Genomic DNA, 18,734 nt, shown 5'->3' with positions numbered 1-18,734 from the left:
CGCAAGTAGACTCCGCCCAAACTCCTACGGGAGTCGGGCTCCATCCTCAACATCAACTGCCGGTAAGCCTTGTCCGGACTCCTACGGGAGCCGGACTTTGCCTTTAACTTTAATTGCAGGAAGACTCCGCCCGGACTCCTACGGGAGCCGGGCTTCGTCCTCGACTCCAACGGCTGCAGACAGACTTCGTCGGGACTCCTACGGGAGCCAGACTCCGCCGACAACTTCAACTGCAAGTAGACTCCGCCCGAACTCCTACGGGAGCCGGGCTCCGTCGCCAACTTCGACTGCCGGTAAGATCCGTCCGGACTCCTACGGGAGCCGGACTTCGCACCTGATTTTGATTGCATGGGACTCCGCCCGGACTCCTACGGGAGCCGGGCTCCGTCCTTAGCTCTGACTGCTGTCGAACTTCAGCCGACGGATCTGCACTCCCTGGCAGGCCACAATAACGGCCACGATCCTGCTCCACTTCCTGCGGTGGATTCTGCGCAGCTCCATCACTCCCTGACAGGCCGCAGTAATGGTCACAGCTCTGCTCCACTTCCTACGACGGATTCCGTGCAGCTCCATCACTCCCTGACAGGCCGCAGTCACGGCCACAGCACTGCTCCACTTCCTACGACGGATCTCGCGCAGCTCCACTACTCCCTGGCAGGCCACAATAACGGCCACGATCCTGCTCCACTTCCTGCGATGGATACCACGCGATTCTCCCATCCGTTGGCAAGTCGCGACAACAAACGCCGCTCCACTCCCCATGACAGACTCCACGTGGCACACCCCGGTGATAGCCACGGGTCCACTCCACTACTCTTCGCAACAAACTCCGCCTGACCCTGGGTAGCCTACTGCCAGACGGTTACAGATGTCGCTGTCAGGCTACTGCCCCCTCTGCCTATAAAAGGGGGCTCCAGATACGTTATTCAATAAGCTCTCATCTTTAATCTAAAAACTCTGCTAAATTCTCCGTTCGAGCACTCCATTCTTGTTGAGGCAGAGAACTGACTTGAGCATCGGAGGGTCTTGCCGGAGCAACCCCACCTCCGGTTTAGACTTCCTTTGCAGGTCTTGGCGGCGACCGCGACTTCCTCGACTCCAGCTTCTCCGGCGCGAGCGGATTTTTGCACCAACAGGATTGGCACTAGAGGAAGGGCCTGTGTCTTCGCAGTACCCTTATTCTTGAAGGAGCGTTCAACGGAGCCACCCCCGATCGTCTCCTCCGACACCCACTCCTTGTTCCCCCACGGGATCCATACTTGATGCCTCCTCGCAAGGCGTCCACGTGACGGTCCACGGCCTCCGCGGCCAGATCTCAGGCTCCGGCCTCCCCTCCTGTTTCTCAACCTCCTCCTCCTCCTCCGACGGCGGCGGTCGGCGCGGAGCAGTTTGACCTGCTGGCGCAGCAGGTCAGAGGCCTCACCGAAGCTGTGCAAGCTATGCAGCAGCAGCAGCCGCAGGCATCAGTACGCTCGGAAAGGGCATCCCCGGAACACCAGAATCCGACGGTGGGGCGGGCCACCTGGGCCAGCCGCCCCATCCTTCCTGGAAAAACGAACCCGAGGGTAGAGAGCCCTCAATCAGACCACGACTCCACCCCTGGAAGATCCCTGCCCCCATTCTGTCAGAGGACCCTCGAGACTCGAAGTCGAGAGGATTTTCTGGACCGGAGGCTCCAGGAGATGAACCGGCGGATCGAAGAACTCCGCCATGCGCCTCCCGCTTATGGTGAGGATATTTGTACTGACCCTCCCTTCTCCCAAATGATCATGCAGGAACCGATCCCGTCAAACTTCAAGCTTCCCCAGTTCGAAAGCTACGACGGGACTTCAGACCCGGTTGATCATCTGGAGGCCTTCCGGACGATGATGCTGCTTCACGGTGCTCCTGATGCCATTCTATGTCGGGCCTTCCCGTCCACCTTAAAGGGAGCGGCAAGAAACTGGTACTCGGCTTTGAAATCGGGTACCATCTTTTCCTTCGATCAAATGAGCCACCAATTTGTGGCCCATTTTGTCAGCAGTCGGTGCCCCCGGAAGGGTTCGAAGTCCCTCATCAACATCAAGCAGAGGGAAGGGGAGTCCATTCGGGCCTACATCAACCGCTTCAACATCGCGGCGCTGGAGGTCCGGAACTTGGACCAATCAGTCGCAATGGCCGCCCTGAAGGGTGGCCTTCAGAAGAATGATCTTTTATTCTCCCTGGAGAAGAAGTATCCCAGGGATTTTGCTGATTTGCTGGCCCGGGCTGAAGGATACGCCCGAGCGGAAGAAGCCTTCAAAATGAAGGATGAAGAGACGGCGAGGGAGCGGCAAGCGGGAGACTCGAGTAAGCCCGCAATTGAAAAAAGGCCAAAGGAAGCCCGACTGCGTTCTCGATCCCCTCCTGGGCATAAGCGCGCCCATACTCCACCCCGGGCGCGCGGCAGAGAAGCCCGGATCGCGGGGTTCGGCGGGGTTCCCCATCAGGGAGATTCCGCAACTACGCCCCCCTCAACGCCTCGAAGCCCAGGTATTGATGGAGGTCAGGGAGCAGCTCCCTAGGCCGGAGAGGATGCACACATCCCGGGAAGCGCAACCCCAACAAGTTCTGCCTCTACCACCGCGACCACGGCCACGACACAGAGGAATGTATCCAGCTCCGGGACGAGATCGAGGAGCTCATTCGACGAGGTCGACTTGACAGGTTCATCCGATGCAGGCCTGAGGGTAGAGGAGATCGGCCAAGGGCCCTTCCGCAGCCTGAACCCCCAAGAGGGGAGGAGCAACCCGGGGACCGGCCTCCCATCGGGACCATCGACTCCATCACCGGAGGGCCTCAAGGAGGAGCGGACCACCCGCGACCGTGGAACTCGAAAAATCTGTAAATGTATCACTTACGATTTCACCTTGAATCTAAATTTCTTTCTACTTGACGTACTCTTTCCATCTGGCGTGGATTTGTTACGACTGGATATGACCCCTCCAAACGCTCGAAACAAAGTTATGTTAGGAACGAGGGAGAACCCCGTCCTAACATACCCAAAATGAAAGTCCGACTATCTCGAAATCGGATGGGGGGAGAGGCCTTACAACGCCCTAATGTGCCCCCACAGCCATGTCAGGAATAGGAGGAGAACCTCGTCCTGACATGAGCAAAGTCAAAGGCCCAATTTTTTTAGACCGGATGGGGGGAGAGGCCTTACAATGCCCTAATGTGCCCCCACAGCCATGTCAGAAACAGGAGGAGAACCTCGTCCTGACATGAGCAAAGTCAAAGGCCCGATTCTTTTAGACCGGATGGAGGGAGAGGCCTTACAACGCCCTAATGTGCCCCCACAGCCATGTCAGGAATAAGAGGAGAACCTCGTCCTGACATGAGCAAAGTCAAAGGCTCGGTTCTTTTAGACCGGATGGGGGGAGAGGCCTTACAGCGCCCTAATGTGCCCCCACAGCCATGTCAGGAATAGGAGGAGAACCTCGTCCTGACATGAGCAAAGTCAAAGGCCCGGTTCTTTTAGATCGGATGGGGGGAGAGGCCTTACAGCGCCCTAACGCACCCCCACAGCCAAGCCGGAAATGGGAGGAGAACCTCATCCTGGCTCGAGCAAAGTGGAAGGCCCAGACTCCTACGGAAGCCTGGCTCCGTCCATGACGCCAAGGAAGACTCCACCCGGACTCCTACGGGAGTCGGGCTCCATCCACGACGCTAAGGAAGACTCCACCCGGACTCCTACGGGAGCCGGGCTCCGTCCACGACGCCAAGGAAGACTCCACCTGGACTCCTACAGGAGCCGAGCTCCGTCCACGATGCCAAGGAAGACCCCACCCGGACTCCTACGGGAGCCGGGCTCCACCCGCGACTTCTGCAGCAAGGGCTGATGGCAGCGAAATCCGGCCGTCCAACAAGATCGGATGAAAGGAAAAAGCCCCTCAGCGGCACCTCCTCGCTTCTATGCAACCCCGCGAAAAGCGGGAGGAGAGCCCTCACTCTGAGAAGAGGAGAAAAATTAAAAAGGAAGGATGACGAACTACAACGGGAACAGATGAAGGATGAACCGCACCAAAAGACCTAAAGGACTTCATCCCAACTGAAACGGGGAGTTCCTACCGAACACCCCCGGCCTCTAAAAAGACTTTCGACATCGGTTAGGAAGACAACGACATCCCCGAAATAATGCGGAGCCCGGACGGCCAAGCTTGGGCTTGCGGCCATGTACGACGAGAAAGGCGAGCTAACGCATCGACGATCGGGCGCCCCCCAACGACGTCTACATCAGACAAGTCAAACGACAAGAAAAGTTCGGCGGACGGCAATTTAGTGCAACGCACGGACGAGGTAACACAAAACGCCCTTTTCATTCCATTTTCGATATACACGCTACAAAGCCCGGAAGGCCAAGGAAAGAAAGGCAAAACGACAAAAAGGGAAGTAAATACATGAAAAGATAGAAAGACGAAAAGAGCTCTAAGGAGGCCCTGCTCCCTCCGACCTAGAATTATCTACTCCATCCCTCAACCAGGACTGCCTTAGATTCTCAATTTCTTCTTCTAGCTCTTTCCTTTTTTGCAGCGCATCCTGGAGCGCCCGATGAAGTCGCTGGCTCTCGGCCTCCGTCTCTCGACGCCTCTTCCTCAAGACCTCGGATTCCGCCTCCGCATCCGCGACGGCCCGCTACTCGTATGCCAGTTGGATCTTCAGTTGTTGCAGCTCAGCTGTCTTTTCCCCGAGGGAGACAGAAATTCCCTCAACGGTGCCTCTTAGGGCTTGGAGCTCATCAGAATCTCAGGCGGAAGTAAGCTGTGCCCTGCTAGCCAGCTGCCTCTGGAGACGGACGACTTCGTCGGCCGCCGCCCTGAACCTCCCTTTATATTCTTCCACCTGCCTGCGCCAGCTAGCCCGATGCACGTCGTGGCTCACCTCGGCGTCCTGAAGTTGCTGCTGAAGGTCGGAGACCTTCTTCGACCACTCTTGGTCACCGTCGACCTGGGCCAAGAGCCGGGATGAATTTCCTTCCAGCTGGCCGATCTTCCCCTTCGCAGCTGACAGTTCCACCTTGAGGGCGCTGATCCTGGCGGCCTGGGCCCAAATTCGGTCACTGGCGCTCTTCTTGCATTCCTCGAGTTCCTTCATGAAGTCCGCCTTCCTCCGGCTATACTCCATGATCCCCTTCACGTGGAGATTCCGAAAGTGGGTGGCCTCAGCGGTGGCTTCAGAATGACCTTCTCTCAATCTGCGGAGCTCGCCTTCCATCTTCTTTAACTTCTTTGTCAGGTGAAGGACTTCCTTCTTCAGCCGCTGGATCGTCGATTTTAGCGGGACCCCCAGGGGCAGGGGGAGTGCTTCTGCAGGACACTGCCATCGGAAGGCAAAAGCGTCAAAGCACGACTCATTGCAGGAAGAAGAACAGAGAGAAGGAGGGGGGGAGGAGAAGCCGTCCGCAACAAGAAATTCAACTTTATTGATTGGATGATTTTTGAAGACAAACAGAAAAAAAAAATTACGACGAAATAAAGGTACAAGATCGGAGGTCTCAGACCTCGGGGGCGGGGGTTGGAGAACTCGGCGTCCCCGGCAAGGGGGCTGCGACAGCAGTGGCGGCTGGCGAGGGACCGGTCTCGTCTTCAGACTCCTCGCCTAGGAAGCTGAGGTCGAGCTCTGAAAATTTTTTGGTCACCTTCTCTTGGCAGAGCTCGAACCCCTTTATGAACGCTTCCTGGCCAAATTGGACCTTCAGGTCCCTCATCTCCGTGGAGGTCTTGAATTCCTCTACCGCAAGGACTCTGGCCTCCGAGATCAGAACCAAAGTTTGCTCGACCAAGTTGGCGACCTCGGCCTCCACCTTTCTCGCCGATTCCTCCAAGGTCTGCCTCTCCTCCTTCCAGGCTCGTTTCTCTCTTTCCAGGGCCTCCTAGAGGGCGACTACTTCGGCCGTCTTTGCTTGGAGGCGAGCAACCTTGGCCTGACAGCGTTCCTCCACCTGGAGGATGTCCCTCCTCGCACGGCTCACCGCCTCGATATAGGCGAGGAGCTGGTGCCCAATCTGCAAGGGCGGCTAGGGAATTAAAACAAAGGCCGAATAGCCATGTAAATGAAGATCCGCTTACCTCAAGGAAGGACCCCAAAGAGTCCCAGAACCGCTGCTCAGAATCGGCGCGGTCGATCCTCTCAATGACGTCAGGCAGAATGCAGCCGTCGATCAGTCGCCTGATCAAGTCCCTATCGTTGAAGGGATTCTCCGACCCCTCTTCAGAGCAGAGGGACTCGTCCGCAGCAGTTCGGCGGCTACTCGCCTTGCGGGCCACCGATTTTCTTCTTTTCCTCTCGGTTATGGGCGCCTCCATGGAGCGGACCCCCGAAATGGGGGCCCCAGTCGGCGGGCTCCTCGAGGAGGCCCGGGGAGCCGTTGGCTCGGCATCCGAGGGAATGTCGATGGCCGGGGCCACCTGGATGGGTGCAGCTAAGCTCGACTCCTCCGCCCTGGCCCTCTTCGCCGATTCGGAGGTCGCAGCGCCCTTTCTCTTGTGGGCCCTAAGGCCCCTGGCAAGTATCCGCGCTGCTTCGACGTCCATTCCTATAAAAAAAAAAAAAGAAAAAGAGAGAGAGAAAAGGAAAGAAGAAAAAGAAACAAACCAATCAATCAAGAGTCAAAAAAAAAAGAAGAAAAAAAAAGAGAGAAGAAAGGGGAAGAAAGAAAGAAAGAAACAGAGGGAAAAAAGAGAGAGAAGGAAGAAGAGGTAAAAAGAGAAAGGAAAAGGAGAAAGGCATGAAAAGAGAAGATAAGGTAAAAGATGAATACTCGCTGGATCCTGGGGACTCAGGTCGATGTTAAAAAGAAATTGCTCCCTCAGAAGATTGGGAAGGGAAGGAGCGGAGTAAGCTAGAAGCTTCCGGGCAGCCTGGAGGTCATCCTCCCCCAGGCTGGGGGCCCGGCGGACAGAATCCCTCAGAGAGCCCCAAGGGGACAGGCCCAGTCTCAAGGTCGGGTAGTGGACGAAGAGATATTTCCCCTTCCAATTGTGGATTGAAGAAGGGGCGCCTTTCAGCAACCCCTTCTTGCCGAACTGGGGGGAGAAGTACCACCAGTCCTTCGCCGAAGGATGGCGCTTGAAAGTATAGAAGTGCCTAAACAGGGAGAGGGACGGTTGGACCTCGACTACGTGGCAAAGGGAGAGAAATCCTATCAAAAACCTAAAAGAATTCGGGGCCATGGAAGCCAAGGAGATATCTAAGAAGCGAAAGAGGGCAACAACAAAGGAAGGAAGCGGAAGCCGGAGTCCGGCACGAAACGCTTCCTGGTACAAACAAAAACGACCAGATGGGGGAGTGCTGGCCCGGTCAGAAGGGCCAGGCAGCTCCAGGTCGTACTCCGGAGGAACTCCATACTGAACCCTTATCAGAAGGAGTTCCTCTGAGGTCAGAGAATATGGAATGGCGTCCGGTGCAAAAATCGGGCAGAGCCCAGCCCCAGACGCAGGTTCGTCTACAGAGCAGGGGACCTGGGGGTGTGAGGCGGAAGAGCTCCCGGAACTGCAGGGAGCGGAAGAGCTGGACGATATTTCGGGTAGTTTCGAAGGAGGGCTTTAAAGGTCCCTAAGAAGACGGACAGGATGGGGGATGAGAGGCCACAGAAAACTAACTCGGAGGGATGCAAAAAATAATGACAGAGAAGAAGTCCCTAGGCGGTGGGAAGAAGGTTGAAGGTGCTGGAACTAACCTATATCGCTCTGAGGGACCAGAGGGACGAAGACAGGGATGATTTGGAAGACACCTACGGCTCGAGAAGATGCCCACTGAAACAGGGCTCTCGAAGAGAAGGCAGACACTGATAGAAACTCTGGAACGGAATAGGGCACCTAAAGGTGGGAGGACGGGTTTAAATAGACCCTGGGATCCGGCGCCATAATGATCACGAATCCCCCCAAGCCAGTCCGCACCCGGCACGTGTCCCACTCCCCCCGACGGGCGGCTAAAAGCGGCTGATGGATCAGTAGGGCCATTATGGCGCCGTACCTGGGCCAGTGTACCGGCGAGAATTTCGAAGGGTCCCTTCGTATCGCCCCGATCCGAAAAGACTCCAGCATGCGCATATTTAATGCCAAAATATCTGGGAGCGACAGTGCGCAGGATTCGAGGGGATGGTTTCGGCTGTCCCATCTCTCTGTACTTCCTTCGTTCGAAATTCAAACTCGAAAGTAGGGGGACTGGTGTTGGGTATAAAATACCCACAGCCGAAGTCCTCAGCAGATTCAGCTCAAGGAGGACTCTGCCCGGACTCCTACGGGAACCGGGCTCCGATCGCAGCATCAACTCCAGGAGGACTCCGACCGGACTCCTACGGGAGCCGGGCTTCGTCCTCGACTCCAACGGCTGCAGACAGACTTCGTCCGGACTCCTACGGGAGCCGGACTCCACCGACAACTTCAACCGCAAGTAGACTCCGCCCGAACTCCTACGGGAGCCGGGCTCCGTCCTCAACATCAACTGCCGGTAAGCCTTGTCCGGACTCCTATGGGAGCTGGACTTCGCCTTTAACTTTAATTGCAGGAAGACTCCGCCCGGACTCCTATGGGAGCCGGGTAGGAGTCCGGACTCCGCTGACAACTTCAACCGCAAGTAGACTCCGCCCGAACTCCTACGGGAGCCGGGCTCCGTCCTCAACATCAACTGCCGGTAAGCCTTGTCCGGACTCCTACGGGAGCCGGACTTCGCCTTTAACTTTAATTGCAGGAAGACTCCGCCCGGACTCCTACGGGAGCCGGGCTTCGTCTTCGACTCCAACGGCTGCAGGCAGACTTCGTCCGGACTCCTACGGGAGCCGGACTCCGCCGACAACTTCAACCGCAAGTAGACTCCGCCCGAACTCCTACGGGAGCCGGACTTCGCCTTTAACTTTAATTGCAGGAAGACTCCGCCCAGACTCCTACGGGAGCCGGGCTTCGTCCTCGACTCCAACGGCTGCAGGCAGACTTCGTCCGGACTCCTACGGGAGCCGGACTCCGCCGACAACTTTAACCGCAAGTAGACTCCGCCCGAACTTCTACGGGAGCCGGGCTCCGTCCTCAACATCAACTGCTGGTAAGCCTTGTCCGGACTCCTACGGGAGCCGGACTTCACCTTTAACTTTAATTGCAGGAAGACTCCGCCCGGACTCCTACGGGAGCCGGGCTTCGTCCTCGACTCCAACGGCTGCAGACAGGCTTCGTCCGGACTCCTACGGGAGCCAGACTCTGCCGACAACTTCAACCGCAAGTAGACTCCGTCCGAACTCCTACGGGAGCCGGGCTCCGTCCTCAACATCAACTATCGGTAAGCCTTGTCCGGACTCCTACGGAAGCCGGACTTCGCATTTAACTTTAATTGCAGGAAGACTCCGCCCGGACTCCTACGGGAGCCGGGCTTCGTCCTCGACTCCAACGGCTGCAGACAGACTTCGTCCGGACTCCGCCGACAACTTCAACCGCAAGTAGACTCCGCCCGAACTCCTACGGGAGCCGGGCTCCGTCCTCAACATCAACTGCCGGTAAGCCTTGTCCGGACTCCTACGGGAGCCGGACTTCGTCTTTAACTTTAATTGCAGGAAGACTCCGCCCGGACTCCTACGGGAGCCGGGCTTCGTCCTCGACTCCAACGGCTGCAGGCAGATTTCGTCCGGACTCCTACGGGAGCCGGACTCCGCCGACAACTTCAACCGCAAGTAGACTCCGCCCGAACTCCTACGGGAGCCAGGCTCCGTCCTCAACATCAACTGCCGGTAAGCCTTGTCCGGACTCCTACGGGAGCCGGACTTCGCCTTTAACTTTAATTGCAGGAAGACTCCGCCCGGACTCCTACGGGAGCCGGGCTTCGTCCTCGACTCCAACGGCTGCAGGCAGACTTCGTCTGGACTCCTACGGGAGCCAGACTCCGCCGACAACTTCAACCGTAAGTAGACTCTGCCCGAACTCCTACGGGAGCCGGGCTCCGTCCTCAACATCAACTGCCGGTAAGCCTTATCCGGACTCCTACGGGAGCCGGACTTTGCCTTTAACTTTAATTGCAGGAAGACTCCGCCCGGACTCCTATGGGAGCCGGGCTTCGTCCTCGACTCCAACGGCTGCAGACAGACTTCGTCGGGACTCCTACGGGAGCCGGACTCCGCCGACAACTTCAACCGCAAGTAGACTCCGCCCGAACTCCTACGGGAGCCGGGCTCCGTCGCCAACTTCGACTGCCGGTAAGATCCGTCCGGACTCCTACGGGAGCCGGACTTCACACCTGATTTTGATTGCAGGGGACTCCGCCCGGACTCCTATGGGAGCCGGGCTCCGCCCGGACTCCTACAAGAGCCGGGCTCCGTCCTCAGCTCCGACCGCTGCCGAACTTCAGCCGACAGATCTGCACTCCCTGGCAGGCCACAATAACGGCCACGATCCTGCTCCACTTCCTGCGGCGGATTCCGCGCAGCTCCATCACTCCCTGATAGGCCACAGTAACGGTCACAGCTCTGCTCCACTTCCTACAATGAATTTCGTGCAGCTCCATCACTCCCTGACAGGCCGCAGTCACGGCCACAGCACTGCTCCACTTCCTACGACGGATCTCGCGCAGCTCCACTACTCCCTGGCAGGCCACAATAACGGCCATGATCCTGCTCCACTTTCTGCGACGGATACCGCACGATTCTCCCATCCGCTGGCAAGTCGCAACAACAGACGCCGCTCCACTCTCCGCGACAGACTCCACGTGGCACACCTCGGTGATAGCCACGGATCCACTCCACTACTCTTCGCAGCAAACTCCGCCTGACCTTGGGCAGCCCATTGCCAGACGGTTACAGATGTCGCTGTCAGGCTACTGCCCCCTCCGCCTATAAAAGGGGGCTCCAGATACGTTATTCAATAAGCTCTCATCTTTCATCTAAAAACTCTGCTAAATTCTCCGTTCGAGCACTCCATTCTTGTTGAGGTAGAGAACTGACTTGAGCGTCGGAGGGTCTTGTCGGAGCAACCCCACCTCCGGTTTAGACTTTCTTTGCAGGTCCCGGCGGCGACCGCGACTTTCTCAACTCCAGCTTCTCTGGCGCGAACGGATTTTTGCACCAACATCGATCTTCTACATCCAATTTTTTTTCGATAATTTATTGACAATAATATACCATCATTAATAATATTAATAATGATTTTTCAATAATTAGTGATCGTATTTAGCTGTCACAATAAGTAATTTTTTTATAGTGATGATGATAAATCTAATGACACAGGCACTTTGCAAGCTATCGTCATGCATTTTTTTTGTGGTAGAAACTATTGTCATGCATTTGAATTTCTTCCACATTAAAGTACATAAGTCATGTACTAAAAATACCAGTATTCATGGTGATAAACATAATTTTAAGTATTGCTTAAAAAATCTTAATTTCCAATGATTAAGCTTCCCTCCATTGAAGCTATAGGATAGTGTCACAAATCTCATCGTTTCACTATTTCGTTGCCTATCAGAGGTAGGGATGGTAATAAGCCAAAATCTATATTTGTCCCATAATTAAAAATCCTATATCATACTTGTCGTGCACCCATTTCGAACTGGATCGGATCAGATCAAGTAATAATACAAGTAAGGTCAAGTCGGATCGAATAGATGAGACGAATTGGATCAGATCAAATCGAGTAAGAAATTCATCATACAAATATTATAAAATATTTATAATTTTGAAAAGAATAATTTAGATAAAGATTATATCGGATTAAGTTCGAGGTAGGATATACTATTATCCGTATCTAATCTGAATCAATTTCGGATATTTTATCTAAAACTCATGCTTGCCTTAGGTTTTAATTGGATCAGATAAAATCCATGCTGGTCGGATCGGATCGGATATCTCATGGGTCAACTAAATTGCCATCTCTAATTAGAGATTCGGCTTAACTTTCAATATTAAATTCACATGTATACACACATGCTCGTGCATGCGCACTTATACATGCAATTCCTATGGTTTGGAAGTGAAAACCAAATATCTTAGCATATTCACCTTTTCTTTTTGCTTGGCTTAAACAAGATGGAAATGGAGGAGATCTAATGCGAGTTGGATTATTTGACTCTGCAACGTGGTTATATGGCATTAGTTGCATATCCATGGGCCTTGGCTTGCATGAGATGCATGTCCAAGCCTAAATTAGGCTACACATCTTGCGCATCCCACGGTTACGTTGTGCAATAAACGCTTAGAGTTGAAAAAAAATGATGGGAAAAAGAAAGACAAGCAAAGATGCATGAATCATGATGCCTAAAATGGCAAAAGAGTTGAAAAGCCAAGGACAGGAACTAACAAACCAAGTTGGGGTTCCTTTTTATTTTTTCCTTGATTATCGCCATCCATCACCTATCAGGTCACTGCTCAATTTACCTGGCTGATGTGGTGGTCTCAATATATATAGGTTGAGGTATTTGGATCTGCAGGCTGAGTAGTGATTGGATCAGCCATCAAAAATCTCGAGATTAGGTTCTTTAGAACCCAGTGTGATGGTGAACTTGCAATGCTGAAGGTTTTGAGCCCTTGATTTAGGTTCATTAGTCACCATACCTCAATCTGTAGCCTGATTGTTCTTTTGGAGATTGTCCCACATCGCAATATTCAGTTTGTGCTTGGCTTGCATCTTGTTATTTATTTCATGCTTGGTCTAAATCCTAGCACCCTAGCTAGGTTTGCCGCCTGGTATTGGGTCTATGCTCGATCTGCACCCTCGCACTCAATTTATGCTCAATCTATATATAGTCTGGCAGTTGGTCTACACTTGGTCTATACTCTCTATGCTCAGCCTATCCTTAAGACTACATCTTGCCATTCTGTCCATTTTCTGTACCATGAACAAGGCCCCATTACTTGGTTGTTCTCATCCTCCTCCAAAGTCATCACTTCTTGGCCTTTCATCAGTGTCGTCACAAGGCTATAACAGATCGGTCCAAGGCTCTTGGCCATCTTCTGCATATGTAAATAATAACCGAACCAAAATGATCTTTCTATAATATATAGCATACTTTATACAAATTTATTATAGTATCTAACAGTGTATGGTAGAAACTATTAGGTAGTCATTATTGTTGAGTTCCATGCATCTTGTGTGATAGTTTCCTATATTCGCAAGCCATGATACCATCATGAAGCAAGTTTCTGGACCATATTCATACTTTATATTTAATTTTCAAAGATTCTTTACTCATGATTTGAATAACATCTCTTAATAATGTGTTGGCATTTGAGATTTGCATATGATTTTTTTCGAAATTATAAGATGTCTTTAAATGTATGATTTATTGCTTTATGTAATCCACCTCCTATTTTAAACATGTTTTTAATAAAATTGCTTATTTATTTGTTATTTTATCTTGCGGATGTCCGAACTAATTCAATACTAATTGGGATGGGTTGAGTTAGTTTTAAGATTGATTGGTTCAATTGACTTCAAAATATTGGGAACCAACTAGTATTGGATCTATTTTTAGGTTAACCTCTAACCTAAACAAACTCCACCCAAGTGCGCCCTTCGTCCAAAGAAACCAATATCTTATAAGGGACACGTGGCGCTCTCCCTCCCTCTCCTCCCTAACGGGTCTCGGTCATGACAATTATCTTGAAGAGCACTGACTAAATTGGCACTTGATGCTTGTCATGGAGGACATGGGAAAAAAAGCAGAAGGCCAACCACACATTTTGCTGGAAAAGCTTTCTGTAGTTCCTTGGATGCTCTTTCTTTTGGGCAGCATTACTGATGGATTGAGGTAAATGTGTTGTCTTAGGCAATTCAATTCTCATCCTAAAGAAAAAACCACAAAAAGAAAAAGAAAGAAGAAAAAAAAAAAATAAAGAAAAGAAAACATTTTAGGAAGGTGGAAGAAGAGGAAGAAGAAGAACATACCTTTCTCTTTGTTCGGTGCACTGGAGGAGAAATCCATAATTTTTGATTGTTGCGAAGGAGAAGTCTACAGTATATATGCAGCATCAAAAGAAAAAATACATTAGATTTCTTGAAGGCTAAGTGACACATGGAAGAAGATGTAGAGAAGAAGAAGAAGAAAGCACCTTCCCCTTGGTATTTTGTTGTGGAGGAGAAGCTGGAACTCTCTTCTGCTATGCTGTATTTGTTGCTGTATGAGATTCAAATCAGCTGGTTGGGGGGGCAAAAAAAAAAAAAAGGTACAAAAAAAGAAAAGAAAAGAAAAGGAAAAAAGAAAAGAAGGATGCACCTTTTCACCCATAAGTCCTTTTTGCTTGCTGTGGATGAGAAAATCCGAGCTTTCCCTCCTCACTGGTGATGCGGTGGAGAAACTTAGCATCCATGACTTCTCTCGGTTTATTGTATTAGAGGAGAAACAGATTGCTTTATTGTAACTTGGACTGCCGTGGAGGAGAAACCTCATCTTTCCTTTTCTTGTTGTTGCTTGTGGAAGAGAAACCCTGTCTCTACCTCCTCTTCGTTTTCTATGAAGGTAAAATTTAAACGTCAACAAAGCAAAACAAACAAACGATACTTGCTATTTTCCTTATATAAAATTAGAAGCGTTGGGCAGATAAATTATGGAGAGAACAAGGCCAGGATACGTTGAATTAATGGAGAGTGCGCACCATCATGAGATGAAGACCACCATCGTATCGATAGGGAAGAACCTGCCCATAGGCGGAGTTGCGAAGAAGGTTAGAAAGTACGACCTTTTTTTTCTTTTTGATAAAAGGGATTTATTATATAGAACAAATACACCTATAAGCACATGAAAATAAAATATACCGAAACTTTGAAAAAATATTTATCCCAATCATTCATAATATAGGTGCCATATGATTAACAACATATGATGCAATTTAGTCTACAATATTATTAATTTCTCTGCAAACATGTTCCGTTACAAAAGACTCAAAAGCTATTAAAGATGAAGTGGAGCTGCTTTGTTCCCTGCATCAAGGAACAGTCAAAAAATTAAAAATTGAGGAGGCATTTCTTCTCCTTCTTTTTCTTTTTATACTGAAGGGATGATTAAAAAATATATTATATATTTATTCAATTCCAAAAATGCTATATATAACCTTTACAAAATCTAAAGTAGCTATCCTCGTGCCTCAAACTTCTCAATTACATAAGAGAGAAATTATACTCTACATGGTTAAAGTACTTTGACACATAAGCACAACAAACTAAGGAATAAAGATGTTTTGCATTGTAACAAAGAGATAAATATGATTTGGCTCATAACAAAGTAAGAGTTAAAGTTGATTTGATCAAGTTGCTCCATGACCTTTGAAACACATGTTCAACAAGGGCTGCTGCCACCCTCCAACAACCTTGATCCAAAGAAGTTGAACCAAAAAGCCACCTAATACCTATCAAGAAGCCCCCTTCCATTATAATGTGTGAAACCTTTAAAAATTTTGCGGCATATGCCATAACTTCAGTCCGTATGAGAATTTTAGTGCAACGCTCCAACCACAGTCTCTTTATTTGATTTATTTTTGAATTTTTATATCTATTGATGCTATTGCCAAGTCATAAGCTTGGTTTATTATAAATAGCCGTTGAACGGATGAAAACTATCGGCTGGTTATTGGCAGGAGTAAGAGCGAGAGTGGAGATTTCCCGTTAGATGACGATAGATAGACGTTGAAAGGAAGGAAACTAGCAGCTGCATGTCTTTTTTTTTTTTTTTTTTTGTAATCCTATTTTTCCTTGGATAGATGTTGGATTAGAAGAGATGGCAATATTAGATAAAAATGACTCATGTTGGGTATAAAGTACCCCCAGTCAAAGTTTGCAAAAGACAGACCCTTCCAGGGCTTTATCGGCTTCCAATCTTGTATGGCGTCTTTCTGAACTCTCTCGATCATCCGGACTTCTCCGACAATGAGCTTCTCTGGGCTTCACTATCAGCCGATCTTCTACAGTGATCAATTATTCTCCGAATCCCTTCCAGACTTCTTCCAGCCGCGGACGACCCTACTCCGAACTTCTTCCGGACTTCGTCAATATCCGAACTTCTCCGACAATGAGATTTCTACAGTAACCAGACTCCATCCAAGTTTCTACGACGGTCGATCGCCTTTCGGACTCCATCCGAGCTCCTGCAAGAACCGAACTTCTACAGCAAGCAGTCTACTCTGAACTCCTACTGCAGGCGGTCTACTTCGGATATCTACTCCGGATCCCAGACGAGCTTCTACAATGGGACAGACTCCATCGGCCAGATCACTACTTCGAGCTTCCACGACAACCGATCTTCGATCGAGCTTCTACAATAAGCGGCCTCCTTTCAGCCTTCTGCAAGAATCAGACTTCGTCCGAACTTTCATAGCGGACGGATTCCGGACGAGCTTCTACAACAGACGGGCTCCAGCAGCTGGATTTCTACCACGATCGATCACCTCCGGTACCTGCCGAACCTCCCCAGCCATCAACCCTCAATAGCGTCAGCCGGACTTCAACAACGCCACAGGATCCCCAGACTCCTCCAGCGGACGAACCTCCCCAACGTCATCCGAAGTCCACCACCGGCCGACCCTCTGCCAGATTCTTCATGAAACCGGACTTCCCCAATGAAAAGTCCCCTTCCGAGATTCTACAACAGATGGTTCTCGCCTGCAGCATCAGTGCTCTAGGCACCCACCAGCAGTAGACCGTCACAACCTTAGAAACATCCGAGCTTCTCCTAGATCGATAAGATAGAGAGCCATTCCGCTCCATCAGACATCCCAGCTGAGCTTCAGCCGACAGATCCGAACTCTCTGGCAAGTCACGACAATGGCCACTACCCTACTCCACTCTCTGCAACAGATTCTACGTGGCTCCACCACTCTCTAGCAAGTCGCGATAACGGACACCACTCCACTCTCCGTAACAAACTTTGCGTGGCCCTGAACGGTCCCTGACGCCACTACTCTCCGTAACAAACTCCGCGTGGCTCTGAACGGCCCACTACCAAGCAGTTACAAACGTTGCTATCAATCAGTTATGCTCTCCGTCTATAAAAAGGGACCCCCAGATACGTTCTTCTCTAAGCTCTAAACTTTATCTCGAAACTCTGCTAAAATTCTTCTTCGAGCACTCCATTTCTGTTGAAGTAGAGTACTGACTTGAGCGTCAGAGGATCTTGTCGAAGTACCCCCAACTCCGGTTTAGACTTCCTTTACAGGTCCCGACGGTGACCGCGGTCATCTCAACTCCAGCTTCTCCGGCTTCGATGAAATTCTGCACCAACAGAATTGGCGCTAGAGGAAGGGGCTGTGTCTTTGCAGTATCCTTGTTATTAAAGGAGTGCTCAACGGGACTGTCTCCGGTCATCTTCTCCGACATCCTCTTCTCCTTCTCCCTCTAGATCTCCACCTGATGCCTCCCCGAAAGGCATCCACCAGGCGATCCACGGCTTTCGCGGCTAGATCTCAGCGAGCTCCCCAAGCTCCGGCCTCGTCTCCAGTTTTTCAGGCTCCTCCTCCTCCTCCGACAATGGCAGTTGGCATGGAGCAGTTTGATCTACTGGTTCAGCAGATTAGAGGCCTCACCGAAGTAGTGCAGGCCATGCAGCAGCAGCAGCAACAGCCGTAGGCCTCAGTGCGGCTAGAAAGAGCGTCGTCAGAGTTCCAAAGTCCGGCAATAGGGTGGGCCACTTGGGCCAGTCGCCCTGTCTTCTCCGGAAAGGGGAAGCCGAGGGTGGAGAGCCCTCAGTCTGATCACGATTCCACCCCCGGAGGGTCCCTACCTCCATTCTGCCAGAAGACCCTCGAGACTCGCAGTCGAGAGGACCTCCTGGATCAAAGGCTCCAGGAGATGAACTGACGGATCGAAGAGCTCCACCATACTCCTCCTGCTTATGGTGAGGACATCTGTACTGACCCTCCTTTCTCTCAAATGATCATGCAGGAACTGATCCCACCAAACTTCAAGCTTCTCCAATTCGAAAGTTACGACGGGACCTCGAATTCGGTTGATCACCTGGAGGCCTTCCGGACAATGATGCTGCTCCATGGCGTGCCAGATGCCATCCTGTGCTGGACTTTCTCATCTACCTTGAAGGGAGCAGCAAGGAACTGGTACTCGATGCTGAAGCCGGGTACTATCTTCTCCTTTGATCAGATGAGCCACCAGTTTGCGGCTCATTTTGTTAGCAGCCGGCATCCCCAGAGAGGTTCAGAGTCCCTTATCAACATCAAGCAGAAGGAGGGAGAATCCATCCGAACCTATGTCAACCGATTTAACGCCGCCGCATTGGAGGTCCGAAACTTGGACCAATCGGTTGCAATGGCCGCCTTAAAGAGCGGTCATCAAAAGAATGATCTTCTGTTCTCCCTGGAAAAGAAATATCCTAGGGACTTCGCTGATTTGCTGGCTCGGGCCGAAGGATATGCCCGAACAGAAGAAGCCTTCAAGTTGAAGGACGAGGAGGCCGCGAAGGAGAGGCAGGCGGGTGGCTCCAGCATGCTCGTAGCTAAAAAAGGATCAAGTGAAGCTCGACCACATTCTCGAATTCCTCTCAGACACAGGCATGTTCGGACTCCTCTCCGAGCTCGTAAGCAGAGGAGCCCGGACCGCAGAGTTCGACGGAGCTCTCCCCCAGGAAGATTCCACAGCTACGCCCCTCTCAATGCTCTAAAAGCCCAAGTGCTGATAGAGGTCAGAGAGCAGCTACCGAGGTCGGAAAGGATGCGCTCGCACCCCGAGAAGCGCAACCCAAACAAATTTTGCCTCTATCATCGTGACCACGGCCACGACACAGAGGAGTGTATTCAGCTCCGA

The 18,734-nt window shown here is 51.3% G+C and overlaps 1 protein-coding gene across 3 annotated transcripts in view; it reads right to left on the bottom strand.

Annotated features, from left to right (window-relative positions):
- LOC105060696 (calcium-transporting ATPase 10, plasma membrane-type) overlaps positions 1 to 14,704 on the bottom strand; it is a 37,920-nt gene extending 23,216 nt beyond the window's left edge. The window contains exons 1-4 of one of the 3 annotated variants that reach the window (XM_010944499.4): positions 14,585 to 14,704; positions 14,206 to 14,440; positions 14,042 to 14,106; positions 13,878 to 13,941 (exon numbers count right to left, since the gene is read on the bottom strand). In XM_010944499.4, the coding sequence (XP_010942801.1) occupies positions 13,878 to 13,941; positions 14,042 to 14,106; positions 14,206 to 14,379 (303 nt within the window). In that variant the 5' untranslated portion in view covers positions 14,380 to 14,440; positions 14,585 to 14,704. Of the gene's footprint in view, positions 1 to 13,877; positions 13,942 to 14,041; positions 14,107 to 14,205; positions 14,441 to 14,560 lie in introns of all 3 variants that reach the window. The other 2 variants (XM_029260611.2, XM_073247286.1) reach the window with 2 other exon arrangements.
- Positions 14,705 to 18,734: the final 4,030 nt, after the last annotated feature.

This window comes from Elaeis guineensis, chromosome 13 (genome assembly GCF_000442705.2).
Source record: "Elaeis guineensis isolate ETL-2024a chromosome 13, EG11, whole genome shotgun sequence".
Classification (NCBI taxonomy): Eukaryota; Viridiplantae; Streptophyta; class Magnoliopsida; order Arecales; family Arecaceae; genus Elaeis; species Elaeis guineensis.
The sequence above is the reverse complement of the archived record's forward strand: the minus strand, read 5'-3'. Positions and strand labels throughout refer to the sequence as shown.